Source organism: Tauraco erythrolophus, chromosome 26 (genome assembly GCF_009769465.1).
Source record: "Tauraco erythrolophus isolate bTauEry1 chromosome 26, bTauEry1.pri, whole genome shotgun sequence".
NCBI classification, from domain to species: Eukaryota; Metazoa; Chordata; class Aves; order Musophagiformes; family Musophagidae; genus Tauraco; species Tauraco erythrolophus.
This window is the reverse complement of record NC_141490.1, coordinates 1,522,026-1,535,435: the sequence shown is the minus strand read 5'-3', so window position 1 is coordinate 1,535,435 and position 13,410 is coordinate 1,522,026. Positions and strand designations below refer to the sequence as shown.

General features: G+C 43.6%; 1 protein-coding gene across 1 annotated transcript in view; it reads left to right on the top strand.

Annotated features, from left to right (window-relative positions):
- NCAM1 (neural cell adhesion molecule 1) overlaps positions 1–11,090 on the top strand; it is a 61,254-nt gene extending 50,164 nt beyond the window's left edge. Inside the window, exons 18-21 of the mRNA XM_086626785.1 lie at positions 4,851–5,058; positions 5,476–5,592; positions 7,405–8,190; positions 10,970–11,090. Coding sequence (XP_086482911.1) covers positions 4,851–5,058; positions 5,476–5,592; positions 7,405–8,190; positions 10,970–11,090 — 1,232 coding nt within the window. The remainder of the gene's footprint in view (positions 1–4,850; positions 5,059–5,475; positions 5,593–7,404; positions 8,191–10,969) is intronic.
- The last annotated feature ends 2,320 nt before the right edge of the window (positions 11,091–13,410 follow it).

The following is a 13,410-nucleotide window of genomic DNA, read 5'->3' as shown; positions in this document are numbered from 1 at the left end:
GAGCAGACCACTGAAGCCACCGTGTTGGTGACAATCTAAAGGTGTTCAGTAGTAGTTTGGGGAAATACCCATTGCCCTCTTGTCTTGGAAGAAATGCTCCACAGACTGTTGTGTATTTTTGCTACCTAGTAGCTAAGTTGAAAGCAAGCATAAATTGTCAAGCCTAAATCTATATGGAAACAGAAGCTGTTGTCACTTGGAATAGAAGGTTGCTGGCATGCTGCTTTTCTCCACTATAAATTGTGCAGAGCATCTGAGAGAATGAGGTCTGTAAAATGTGGCACCCCTTGTTTGAAGGGTACTTTTAAGTGTTTGCAAACTAAAGCCATTAGCATCCACTGACAACAAATAGCTTTTCTCCTGGGTTTTTGTTTTTGTTATTTTTTTTTTTCTTCTGATGCATGAAATGAATTTTTATTTGTTTTACTTGTTCTTCTATCTTCTGCCAAATATTGTAGGTCCTTTGAAATGCCTGGAGTCATCTCGCCATCCCTTTTTTGTCTCCCTGTACCTGAATGTTCTCTCCACGCTGTAGCTGAGACCCCACTAGGAAGGCACATCTGAGTGGTTCTGCTCCCTCTGGCAGGGCAGATAGATGTCTGTAGAGAGTTGCAGAAAGTAAATTCGATGGGTCATTTTATTGTACGCTGTAAAATAAGAGTGATTGGAAAGGTCAGTCTTGCAGGAAGCTCGTTTTCTGTTGAAAAAATATTTTGTAACTAATAAATTCTTCACCTCTTTAGAATTAAGGACTCGGGAAATTTTTTAACATTTTGTATTTCCTTATTTTACCTGAGGAAGTATTATTCCTCTTAGTCCTGAAAATAGGAAGAGGGAGTCAATGGAAAGCTTCTCGTCAGGTCGAATGTGCTCTGGATCAGGTCAGAAACGTCCACCATCTATTTACACGGTAGCACTCACTGGGTGATACATGTGTACTCTCGTACACACAGTGTCAGCAGCTGACGCTCAGCAGCCTAACTGCTTATTTATACACTTCTTTTGTACACTGAATTGTTTTAGGCCCCAGCAAACTTGTTGGGGATATTGTCTAAATATTAGTTAAATTAAATGCAACATAAGTTTGGCTGTAGTATGGAGTGAGTAGTTCTTAAGTATTTGTAGATCAATTTAATTTAATCAAATGTGCTAGTCTGTGAAACTGAATAATATAGTGCATGCTTCCTGCATTTTATAGCAACAGCAAAATTCCTTTACAAAACATATACAGAAAAAAGAAATGGAGCACCAACAGCCTCCAAGTTTGTGAGATCCTTAAGGATTCTTATATTCTTCTTCCTTATTGCTGGTTTCTGAAAGATATGGAATATCAATTAATGTCATGAATTAGAATTTATAAAACCAGAACTTGTGGAAGAGACTTGAAAGTTACTGAAAATTACAGGACTTCCTTACTACCCTAGGAAAAAAAAAACCAACACCCAACATTGCAGCTAATTACCTTGGCCCAGTTTCAGTGTCTGAACCATAAAGTCTGAGAATAGCACAAAACCAAGGGCATTCCTCTGCAGATATGCCTTTATTCTCCCCATCTGCTTACTCATCCTCCTGGCAGCCTTTCCTGTCATAGCTGCTCATGCTCCCTGGGGCAGAGCAGGAAAGATAATAGTTTGGAAGGGAGGGAGAAACATGGAAACTTGTACGGATTCAGTAGCTCTCCTCTGGGCGTTTAGTGAGAAAAGAGATATTTTGTAGCTATGACAGCAAAAATTGGGTCTTTGGGAACAGTAGTTCTTGGTGGTTTTTATAACCTTGTGCAATGGATTCCAAAATTTTAGGGCCAGTCAGTCTACTACCAGCTTACAGAAGTTTCATTGACAGCACAGTCGCTCAATGTAACTTGAGTGCTCTGCAGTTTTGTGGATCAGCTACAGATCCTTTTCTGAGGCTGCAGGACCACAGCAGTCTGGGTTAGAACTGTATATTCATGCTAATTAAACCAAATGGACTTCTGAAGGAAACTTAGAATTATTTTGTAGTTATATAGGAGTCCTCCCAGTGTAGCATTGTAGTTTATGCCCTTGCTTCCTAAAAATAAAAGATAGGACCCTGAGACAGAATGGAGGGATGGTGAGGCACGTCTTTGCTACGAACTGTGGTTGCAGTGGCTGAAGCTTTAACTGTTTCAGGGATGCTTGGGGTCAAAGACAAAATCAGTGGCGTAACACTGATGAGAGAATCGATGCTAGGTTTGAACATCTTTATCTGTTGTGTTAGTCATAAAACCATATTTTCTCTGTTATATCTGATCTTTTCTAACCTTTCGTTTGAGGAAATCCTTGCAGGTTATCAGATGTGCCTGTGGTTTGCATAAGTTTCATAAAACCTGGGATACCTGCAACAGTTTTCAGATTTTGTGTCTGAACATTTAGATTTTTGTCTATGTTATGTTTATAAGTGTTTTCAATGCCCCACAAGAAGCTAATAGGAGCTACCTAAAAGCAAAATTTAGACAGGCTGTAGATCAAATCATGGAGCCATCACTAGACCTTTAAGTAGAAGTCTGGCACTTTCTGCATTGTACATATCGCAATTAGCAAGATTAGTCATTTTGTGGGGCCTGGTACTTGCTGGGAGTGTTTTTGCAGAGCAGAGCATCTGCCGTCTCAATGGATCCTACTGCTTGCCAAGGGCTATCAGAGAGCTGATACTCTGCTTCCCCAGCACTGGTCACAGAAACGCACACACACACGCACACAAATATATGAGAACCCGCCATTGTCACTTTAAGTGGAATGGCAAATGTTGCTTGGAACAGGAACCATCTTTTCTTCCATTTTTGCTTTCTGTTACTAGTCCTAAATAGAGAGAGGTGAGTATTCAGACAGGCTTTTCTGCAGTAGTGCTAAATAATCTGTCTGACAAGGAGCTTATTCCCAAAAAGATGATGTAGATAAGAAGAAAAGTTTGATGCATCTTTAGATTTTACTCCAGGAGCCGGTGTGAACAGGAGCACATTGATCGTTGAATAATCCGCACAAGAATCACGACAACGTTAGAAGAGGGAAAATACATGACCACCTCACTCCCTGTATGCATCGGAGAGTGATTAATTGATTTAATTATGCAGCTTGCTGCAAGGTGCTGGCGGGCGTCTGGTCTGTGGCACAAAGGTTCTGCTGAGCCTTTAATGGACTTGTGATGTAAGTGTCAGCCGAGTGTCTCAGAGGCTTTTAGATTAAGTCAAACACAGAAAGAAGCTTTCCTGTTCGAGTCTGGATTCCTTAATACATATCAGGGTCACAAAATGAAACAACACTTATCTGCCTCATGCTAAGGATGTTCATGCTATTTTTAAGTAACAAAATGCAAGGCTCTGTGAACCCTAGGAATGATCTCTCAACCCGTCAAAGTCAACATAGATTGGGCTGAGGGAAAATAGGTGCTTTGCTGAGCTTTTCTGCAAAAAAAAAAGATTCTAAGTGTTTGGCGGTTGTCACATCCAGCAGTAAAAAATGCAGCAGAAATTAATAGAATTGCATCTTAATTGAAAGCAAAACCAAAATACTCCTACAAACAATGACAAACGTGCTGCTGTTGTTCAGATGTCTCAATAAACATCAGTAAGCAGCTCTGTCAGATGCACGGGCCTTTGCTGAGTGCACAGTCCCATGGTGAGAGGTAGATTATGTGACAGTTGAGATTAGCAAGCTGGTTTTGAGTAGCTTGGTACATCTAAATAGGTGCTGAACTGTATGAGCCAACAGCCACATGCTCTGCCTGCAGATCAGCAGCTTGGGAAGAATTATTCTGAATAAAACAAGGGGAACAAAGTAGTATGTGTTCAGGGTATGACAGTAAGAGGCTGGGAAGCTGCAGCTGGCAACATTCAAGGCTGTGCCTGTTGGTTTTGTGATGATCAAAGGCTTGGACAGGATTAACTGATGTGTTTATCCACTCCCTATTTCTAAGAAAGTACTCAGCATTTTACAAGCAGGTAGAAAGTGAAAGGCACTTCCCCTGAAGTTGGTACTGCATGGGGAACGCCATGCATTTTCTAGGCCTCCATCACTACCTCTCACCTGCTGTCCTTTTGTCTACTGGAAAAGGCAAGGTATTTTTTTCCTATTCTATAGCTGGGAAAATGTGGTGGAGATTGGGTGTGGTGAAGCGGGCAGCTGCTGTGACCAGGACAATGTCAACAGAGTGACAGTCTGCTTCCTCAGAAGGCCCTTGGATTGTTGTCTGTACCTAAGCCAAAACTCTCCTAGAACACTCACTGACAAGCTCAGCTATCTCTGGATAAGACATGAAAAGCTTACCACTTTCCAGTTCTGGATAGCTGGGTCTTACCTGAGCAACGGGAAGGGTTTTAATTCCTGCTTTTGTTTTCACCACATAAGGGACTAATGGATGCTGGGGCGCCACAGGTTATCACCCAGTATTCTGTCCCATCAGGGCAAGTCATGCTACAGAGTTTAGGCTTCACTTACAATTGTCCTTGTGCCAGGCTGGCAGCGCCCAAGTCTCTCTGGACCCTAGACACATCCTTCATCTTGAGGATGTGGTGGAGGGAAACGGGAGCCCATCAGAGTTCTGGGTATGTGCTAAAGTAGAAGAGTTTTCTGTAATCTGCTTTCCAGGCCTTAGCCCAACAGAGATGGGAAAAGCCCCCTTAGGTCCAAGCAAATCTGTCTTTTCAGGTAGATTATTCTAAAGACAATGTAGGACAAAGTACTGGTTAAAACACAAGGCTGCTAGAGGGAAGGTGTACTTTCTGTAAGTTTCTCATACTTGGAACCTAGGCATAGGCAAATTTGAGCCATAACTAGCCCTGACTCACCTTCTAACTACAATGCCTTCTTTTCTTCTCTTTTTGGTCTCTAAAGCCAGCACTAGCCCTACGTCAGGCCTTGGGACTGCGGCCATTGTAGGCATTCTCATTGTTATCTTTGTGCTGCTCCTGGTGGCTGTGGATGTCACCTGCTATTTCCTCAACAAGTGTGGCCTGCTGATGTGCATTGCTGTCAACTTGTGCGGCAAATCCGGCCCAGGAGCAAAGGGCAAAGACATGGAGGAGGGCAAAGCAGCCTTTTCGTAAGTACTGTCATCACTTGTATTGCTGCTTCTGTTCATCAGTATGTCCCCTCAGCAACTCTGGAAAAGAAACTTGTTTGGGGAGTTCTGTGTTTCTCCTCTCTGACAGGAAGGTACTGAAAAGATCTGGGGCCACCCTGGTTCTGCTTTATGTTTCCAGGAAGAGGTTTCTTCAGCTCTTTCTCTGGCTTTGTCCTGTTCTGGTTAGTAGCCATCAAATGGCAAGACCAAATGCGGGACGTCACAGTGGTCTTCCGTGCTGTGGGTAATAACTGGAAGGGGGAGTGATAAAAAGAGGTAATCTGCTGTTTAGGCCAGTCTGTTTCTGTCATTCACTATCGGCATTTGCAGCATGTCTTTGCAGGAGGATACCTAGTGTGAATGGGAACCAATCTCCATGCAATTCCCTTGTTACAGGAAAGATGAGTCCAAGGAGCCTATTGTGGAGGTGCGGACCGAAGAGGAACGGACCCCCAACCACGATGGGGGAAAACACACAGAGCCCAATGAGACCACCCCGCTGACAGAGCCAGAGTATGTTGGCATTAGTCAATCTTAGCAGAGGGTCAATGAGTTGCCCTCAGTTGCCTTAATGCTTGATCTCTTGTGCCCATGACTTAGGGCAGGAAGAGGGGAAGAAAGGTAAAATCTCCACAGGCTGTTTGTGACGTACCATTGAGGAAATGCCTCCTCTCTTCCCCAAGATTCAGTGACTTCTGTTTCCAGCACTGGAAGGGGAGTAAAGCAATGTTTCTTCAAAGTCCTGTCTCTGCCAGTCCTGTCCAGTGTGCGGATCAGGCACCTGGCCAGGTTCCCTGCACAGGATCCAGAGCAAAAGCAGCCCTGAGCTAGCACCAACTGCTGCTTGAGGTCTGCCCTAGTAATGCTGGAGAAGTGCTGGAACAGCCCATGGTGAAAACAGTCCTCTCCACTGGTAGCAGCAGAGCAGCTGTGCTCTGGATATTGGTGGGAACATGGCAAGTCTGATGGTTCTGTGAGAAGGCTACCTACAAGCTTTGTTTGTATTGGAGAACTTGTTTGGGGCCTGAGTCTGTGAATCCACGTTAGCTGGGATTGGCAATGTTTTAAGTATTGCCCACTGTCTACATTAAGCTCTTTCCTAAACTGTTGCAGTTCTAATGTCCTCTGGGTACTTCCCCATAGCTTCTGCAGTAGTAACAAGAGGAATTCAGTTTAGGAAACCGCTGAAATGCTTGTTAATATTTAGGTCAGGTTTGGGATTGATGACACAAGTTGGGTTCCTTTCCTTCAGCAGAATCATCACAGTGGTGAGGTGGTCAGGCTTTTCCTCCCATGTACTGGTCACTCCCTTTGATTAGGTTAGCAGTGGGACCCACTGGTGAAATGGTTCTGCTGGAAGTCTCTGTGAGGTGAGAGGAGAAAGGAGGCTATATCCACAAGCAGCACTGAAACGTGGACATGCAGCACTGAGGAATAGCTGTAATTGATATTGTCCTGATTTTCTTGACTAGACTTATCCTTCTCTATGAAGGTTTTCTCTCTGTTAATAAGCCTGAGATGGCGTTCTCAGGCACACTGCTTCTCATGGAATAAACCATTTGTTTTTCCAGCCTCGCATCTGTGTAGTTGTTAAGGCAGCCAGTGCTACACCATGGCTGCTAAAGCGTAGTTACACTGTCAGACGTTGTCCTAAAGCAAACCTTATTCCAGCTAACACAACATGCTGGAATCTGGTCAAAAGGGAAGAAAACAACACCTGGAAGCTGCGTGTGTGTATGTGCGTGTATGTATATGCATTGCATATGTGTGTGAGAAAAAGAATCATATTCTGTGTGGTTTGATTGAGGCCTTGGACTTGCAGGCCAAAGGACAGGGCCACGATGAGAGACTGGATTCAGGAGTCCTACACTAGGACCTTGTTGTGTGGTGACAGATGGCACAGGGCTGCAAGCATAGGGAATTGGTAGAAGGCATCTTTGTGAGGTTAGGTGGAAGAGGCTGAGAGGAAATTTAGGCTGAGAGAGAAGAGCATCTGTAAGTTGACAGGGTTACGTTTGGCTAAGACTTAAACCAAAATCTGCATGAGCCAGCCATCCCTGGACGTGTCCTCTTTGTTATTCTTCTCTTACCAGTTATTCTTCAGTCATCTCAGTCAGCCCTTGCTACCCTTTGCACATTTGACCTCTGAAAGATTTCTGCTCCTCTGAGTTCCTCTCTGTGTTCTGTGTGTGTTGTAACCTCATGCCATGCTGCTGCTGTGCCACCCACCTGCCTTCTCACTCTTACGCTCTGCTCTCCTTTCCCTTGCTGTCGTTTACGGGCTTCATTGTCTCTATTTCTCTTCTACTCCTGTCCTCTTCACAGGCACCCTGCCGATACCACAGCAACTGTTGAGGACATGCTGCCTTCTGTAACCACGGGCACCACTAACTCTGACACTATCACTGAAACCTTTGCCACTGCTCAGAACAGCCCCACCAGTGAGACCACTACGCTGACCTCCAGTATTGTGCTGCCAGCCGTGGCCATTCCTGACTCAAACTCCATGTCACCTGGCCAGGCTACTCCAGTCAAAGGGGCAGCCACCTCAGTCTCTTCACCACCATCCTCCTCCACCCCCAAAGTGGCCCCCCTTGTTGATCTCAGCGATACCCCAAGCTCTACTCCAGCTACTAAAAATTTGTCTTCAAGTGTCCTGTCCAACCAAGGTGCAGTGCTCAGCCCTAGCACTGTTGCTAACGTGGCCGAGACCTCCAAAGTGGCAGCTGCTAACAAGCCAGCTGCACCAAGCCCTGCAAACCTCACTAGCCCTCCAGCTCCATCAGAGCCCAAGCAGGAGGCCTCAAGCACCAAGAGCCCTGAAAAGGAAGCTGTGCAGCCCAGTACAGTGAAGAGCCCAACAGAGACAACCAAGAACCCAAGCAATATGAAGAGCGAGGCTGCTTCGGGCAGCACTGCAAACCCCTCCCAGAATGAGGACTTTAAAATGGACGAAGGGACCTTCAAGACGCCAGACATTGATCTTGCAAAGGATGTTTTTGCAGCTCTTGGCACTACTACTCCTGCCAGTGTGACTAGCGGGCAAGCTCATGAGCTTGCATCTTCCTCCCCTGCAGACAGCTCTGTACCTGCTGCTCCTGCAAAGACCGAGTATGGCTGCCTTTAATCTTCTGTTGGTTGTGTGCTGTGTCTCTTGTGCACTGGTGCTTGTGCTGTGTTCTTGTTGGGTGTTCTCTTAACTAATCTCATTCTTTCCTTAGCAAACTAACTCACCTGTGAACCAACTAAACAGGGCTTGGCTTTAAAGGTCCAGGAGGAAAGCAGGAATAGGCTATGCCAAGGAAGCAGAGAAAAGACAAGCCTAGGAATTTATCATAAATGTGTTATTCTTCAGACTTTTATGCAGCTTTGCCTATTGTAGGTTATTCTTTTATGAAAGAGATCAGAAACAGTTCAGTCTGATGCAAAGGAAGTGCTGTCCTGAGAGGCATGGAGTTCAACAAACACAGCCTCCCATATTCAATTTCCTAACAGATCAGTGGAGCCCTTCAGAACTTATTTCAGTGTAAGACAGAAAGTAGTGCCATGTGAAACTGTAAAAGCATGATACCCCTGGATTTGTTCCTAAACTGGCAAAAAGATAAGACAATGTGGTCCTGTCTGAGAGCGGGGCAGCAGTCACAGCACAGCTGAGTCAGGATAACTTGGCAGTGTGTTGTCCCTGGTATATTAGAGATGAGAACTCATCCACTGTACCGAGTCTCCTCTTTACCCAGCTGATTTATTCAGAGAGCATCAGCATGCTCCTAGGCAGGACAACCCTAGGGGTCCTTTGGAGCCTTGTGCCATGTGGACAGGATCCACTTTCCTCAGCTGAGAGGAGTCTGCACCTTGTGTTTGGCAGGGAACACTGTAACTGGAGAGTGAAAACAGTATGAAGTCCTCACCTGAGTAACTGGGAGGAGGGTGCCCCGCTGTTGTGCAGATGTTGGACAAGAGCATTCTTGCTGTGTTGGTTTGGATGGCAGTTGCTGACAGAGCCACGGGCACAGAAGCCTGGAAAATGCTGATTGAAAATGAATAAGCCGCCCTTGAGGGGACAAGTACGTAAGGTCCCTGTTCTTTCTAGCTTCCTGTTTGGACACCGTATGATGATAGAGGCAAGATGAAATAGAGGGAGTATCTTGTCTTTCCTGCCTGAGCAGGGTCTATGCTTTATCATGAGAATGAGTCCTGAAAAGGCAGCTCAGATTTGTTGTGGGAGCAGCTTCCCAAACCAAAAGACTGAGTTTACACCGCATCTTCAGCTTTTGCAGAGGAAAGTGCATTGAGGACACTGAGCTCTGCACTGTTAGCTAGATGGCTGCTGAGAACCTAACTAGCTGTTCTAGAGCTAGGTTTACAGCTCATTCAGATAAATCTAGGCTATCTTATAGCAACCACACTGGAGGCATATCCTAAGTCACAGCTTTGGTTAGAACTTTTTCCATCTTCACATCTCCAGATAAATTACCTTATTCTGGAAGCTTTGTATTTAATCCAAAATAAAGTATTGGCCTTGATTGTTGGCTTTTGACATTGTGATTGCACTGCGTATGAGCAGTCAGTCAGACACTGTAGAACCAAGAACCAGGCTCTTTTCCAGATCTGAGTGAAAACCCATGCTGTTTTACTGTATTATTCAGATGCCTTTACATCTTACAGCTCTGGTCTTCCTACCTCCCTGCTGTGCTCTTGTCATCGCCTAAGTCAGGAGATATTCCTGCTGTGTGACTGTTCCACAGCACTGCCTTGTGCCCCACACAGCTATGCAGCATCTGGCTCTTGGAAAGCCTGGGTGACACAGCAGATGCACCAGGGTTGGAGGGAACCAGGCAGCCTCGATGAGTGCAGCTGAGCTGCTCCCAAGCAGAGAAATCCATGTTCACTTCAGTTCACTGCACCTAAAGCCGCTGCCCTGTAACGCCAGGTGCTACAGAGAGACAAAAAGAATAGAGAAGTGTGATCTGGTACTGAGCTGAAAGGAGGCAGGAAATGGTTTGTCCATAGCAAGGAAACATTTCAGCTGAATTAATGCACCTTGGTCTGTGTCATGTAAATGAATTCTCGGTACGGCGGAATGCAGAGCTGTGTTCTTTCTGCCGATCCAGCCATCATCCTCTACCTGTGCTGCTCAGCTGCTTCCCTTGGGGCAAATCAGTGTTGCAACCATAGGCTTAGATTCCTCTCACCTGCTCGTCAGGGTGAATTAAGATTGCAGTCATCCCAGAATGTTATGGCTAATGGGGCTGCAAGGGGCACTTCTTCAAGGAGGCCACCAGATATGCCTCATGTGGCACTTTTCATTTCTATGAAGAGAGCATTGGACAAACAGGCTTCTCTGATTCTTCAGTAAAGTGCGAAAAGAGGCAGATGAACCCACAGGCTTCAGACTGTGAAGATGTTGGCCTCCCTTACACTTGTGAAAACGTAGTTGACAAAATTCACTTCCTGCAAAATACTGAGAAATTCTGAGACTGCCTTTCTGTAGGGAAAAAGATTTTCTGCTAAAATGGCAGTCTGTTTTAGTAAGACATCTGGGTGACATGAATGAGTGATGGTAAAATCAAATTCCTTTGCATCTATGTGAGTTTTCTCTTCTGCTCCTTTTTTCACACTACAACATGCCTTGCATCTCTGCTGCAGCCTGAGATGTCATCCTACTGGTATGTTAACTCAGGGCTGGAGGAAAATCCAAAAAGATGTCACTAGTGCTAAATGAAGCTGGGGCAAGGGAGAGAGTTTGGTTTGACTTACTTCTGCATCTGAAAGTGCACATTTTACTCCAGCTTATTTCCAGAAACGCATTCTTTCCTCATCCCTAATTCAGCAATAGGTGGTCTATATTTCTTTGTCTCTAAACTGTACCATTTTGGTGATTCTTCTTCAGGAAAATCCCAGTAGAAGACAAACCTGAAGTGCAAGCAACGGAAACTAAGACACCTCCTGCAGAAGTCAAGACGGTCCCCAATGAAGCCACACAAACAAATGAAAATGAGAGCAAAGCATGATCAGCGACAGATGAAAACAAATGACAGAACAACTTCACTCAAGCATTTAAAACACAAAACACATCTCATTCCTCTAGTGTCTGTTGCCTTTTTTTAAAAAACAAACAAAACAGAAAATGCATAAATGGGGGGAGGGGGGAATCTCTTTCTTTTATTTTTTTCTCTTTTCTTTTTTTTTTCTTAAAGATTTCTAGAAAGGTTCTATTTGTTGTGCACTTGCTTTTAAAAAGTGATACATTTTAAAAACAGGGTTAAACCCACAACCAAATCAGGGCTTAGCTGACCCTGTTTATACTCAAATAAGCAAAATTGCAAATACCATTTGCAACATGGTTGGGAAGCTGAAAGTCAACTAGTCCTAGACAGGGGAGGGAGAAAAAAAAAAAAAAAAAAGACCCTGTTCTTTCCTTGGTTAGTATAGCAGATATAACCACTGTACTACTTGGTGCAGCTGGTACTTAATGAACAAAGTCCACAATTTATTTTTATACTTTTCAGTCGAGTTTGAAATATGTAAAGCCTCATAAATAAGTTATAATTTCTGTTCACTTGTATTTGTTCAGTATGCAAAGTGTCTTGAGCTCTTTGTGACTGAATTCTGTTCTCCACGTTAGACATTTATTTGGGGGTTATTATTAGCTTTTTTTAGGAAGAATGCCAAAATCGCAGCTTCGGGGGATATATTTCAATTTGCAGAATTCAGACTCTAAATTTTATCTTTAAATTTTATGTTAATTTTTGCCAACTTCTGTTCTTTCCAGTGTTTACAAGTGACATTTTTTTTTAATTTTTGTTGTGTTTAAATGTATGTGTAAAATAGCTGCCTTTTTTTTAAAAAAAGTAAATACAGTCTATAGATAACTAGGTTAGCAGCATGCTTGCTTTGCAAAGGGAGACATTTTGAAACATGGATGTTTACAGTAGTTGTTTCCCCTTTATCTTTTCTTAATTATTATTAATAATATTATTATTATTATTATTTCTTACTGGAGTAAGAAGAAAAGTAATGCTGGGTTTTGGTTTGGGTTTTGTTGGGTGGGTGGGGCATATTCAAACCACTTGTCACCAATCAAGGTCTCTATCCAGCAATCCACATAAACACACACTTAACTTGGAATGAGAGTTGCTGGTGAGAGTCCTTCTAGACTTAAATTTAGTACGAGTTTAAGTCCCTTGCTGGACCTGGGCCTGACTGCATAAGAGAAATATCATCTCTGCTTTTTTAGGACATTCTTCCCTTTCCTTCATGGAACCCTCCCGGAGCTTTGAGAAGCAGAAGGGAGATTGTACAGTTAGGGCTGGTCTGGTCTGATGGTCTGATCTCAGATGTTTGACTGTATCAATTCCTCCTTAGTATGTCAGTAAATACCATTTCTTTTGACCCTAGAAATCTGATTTAAAAGCAAAGACTTTTTGTACAAGGGTGCTTGGCAGCATGCAAGGCCCCTCCTGCAAAGCTGGCTCCATCAGCAGTTGGACTGTATGATCATTGTAGGTCCCTTCCAACTGAACTATTCTGTTCTATCACATCATGTGTAGAATCATCTCTGTATGCTCTGCAGAATCAAAACCATGAAATGAAGAGCAAGTGCTTGGAAATAAATGGCAAGACTCCCATTGATTTCACTTGTCTTGGCACCATGTCTTTAACAGTTGGAAAAAGAGGCTGATGTAGTACATGTATTATCATTATGGAGGGGGGAGGTTATCATTGGGAGTCATGGAGTAACACTGAGATTTTGGGGGTGAAAAGGAGGCTTGAGCAGAAGGAAGGCAGAGGTATATAGGGGAAGACCAGCCCATTGTATAGAGATGTTCCTTCTGTTGGGGTTTTGGGGTTTTTTCTCTGTTTTTTTTTTTTTCTTTTTCTTTTTTTTTTTTCTACTTTAGATCTGCAAGCTTGTGCACTGTGGGTGCGTGACTATTTTAGTGTGAAACGTGTTTTTTGTCATAGTATTAAAATAAAAGCTTCAACATAGTTTGGATGTGGAAGGTGTAGCGATAGTTCAGATTTGAAAAAAAAAAAAATCAGGAAAAAAAAAAAGAGAACAACCCTTACAAGGAACAGAAGCCTTTAAATAAAAAATCAAACTGAGCTGACTATGGCATCCATTCCGTTGCACTAAGGTGGTGAACAGAAGGATGATAGGGAGTGGGTAGACTGCAGTTTGGCTGAGGTAAATTCAGCCACTTTTATTAGTGTGTTCTTCTAAGTATGCAGTCTTTTACAGTGGCGTCACATAATTTCAACTGTGAAAAATAACAGTCTTGTCATTTGCTAAGTGTGGGGTTTTTTGCATTTTTTCCGTAGCTCCTGGGA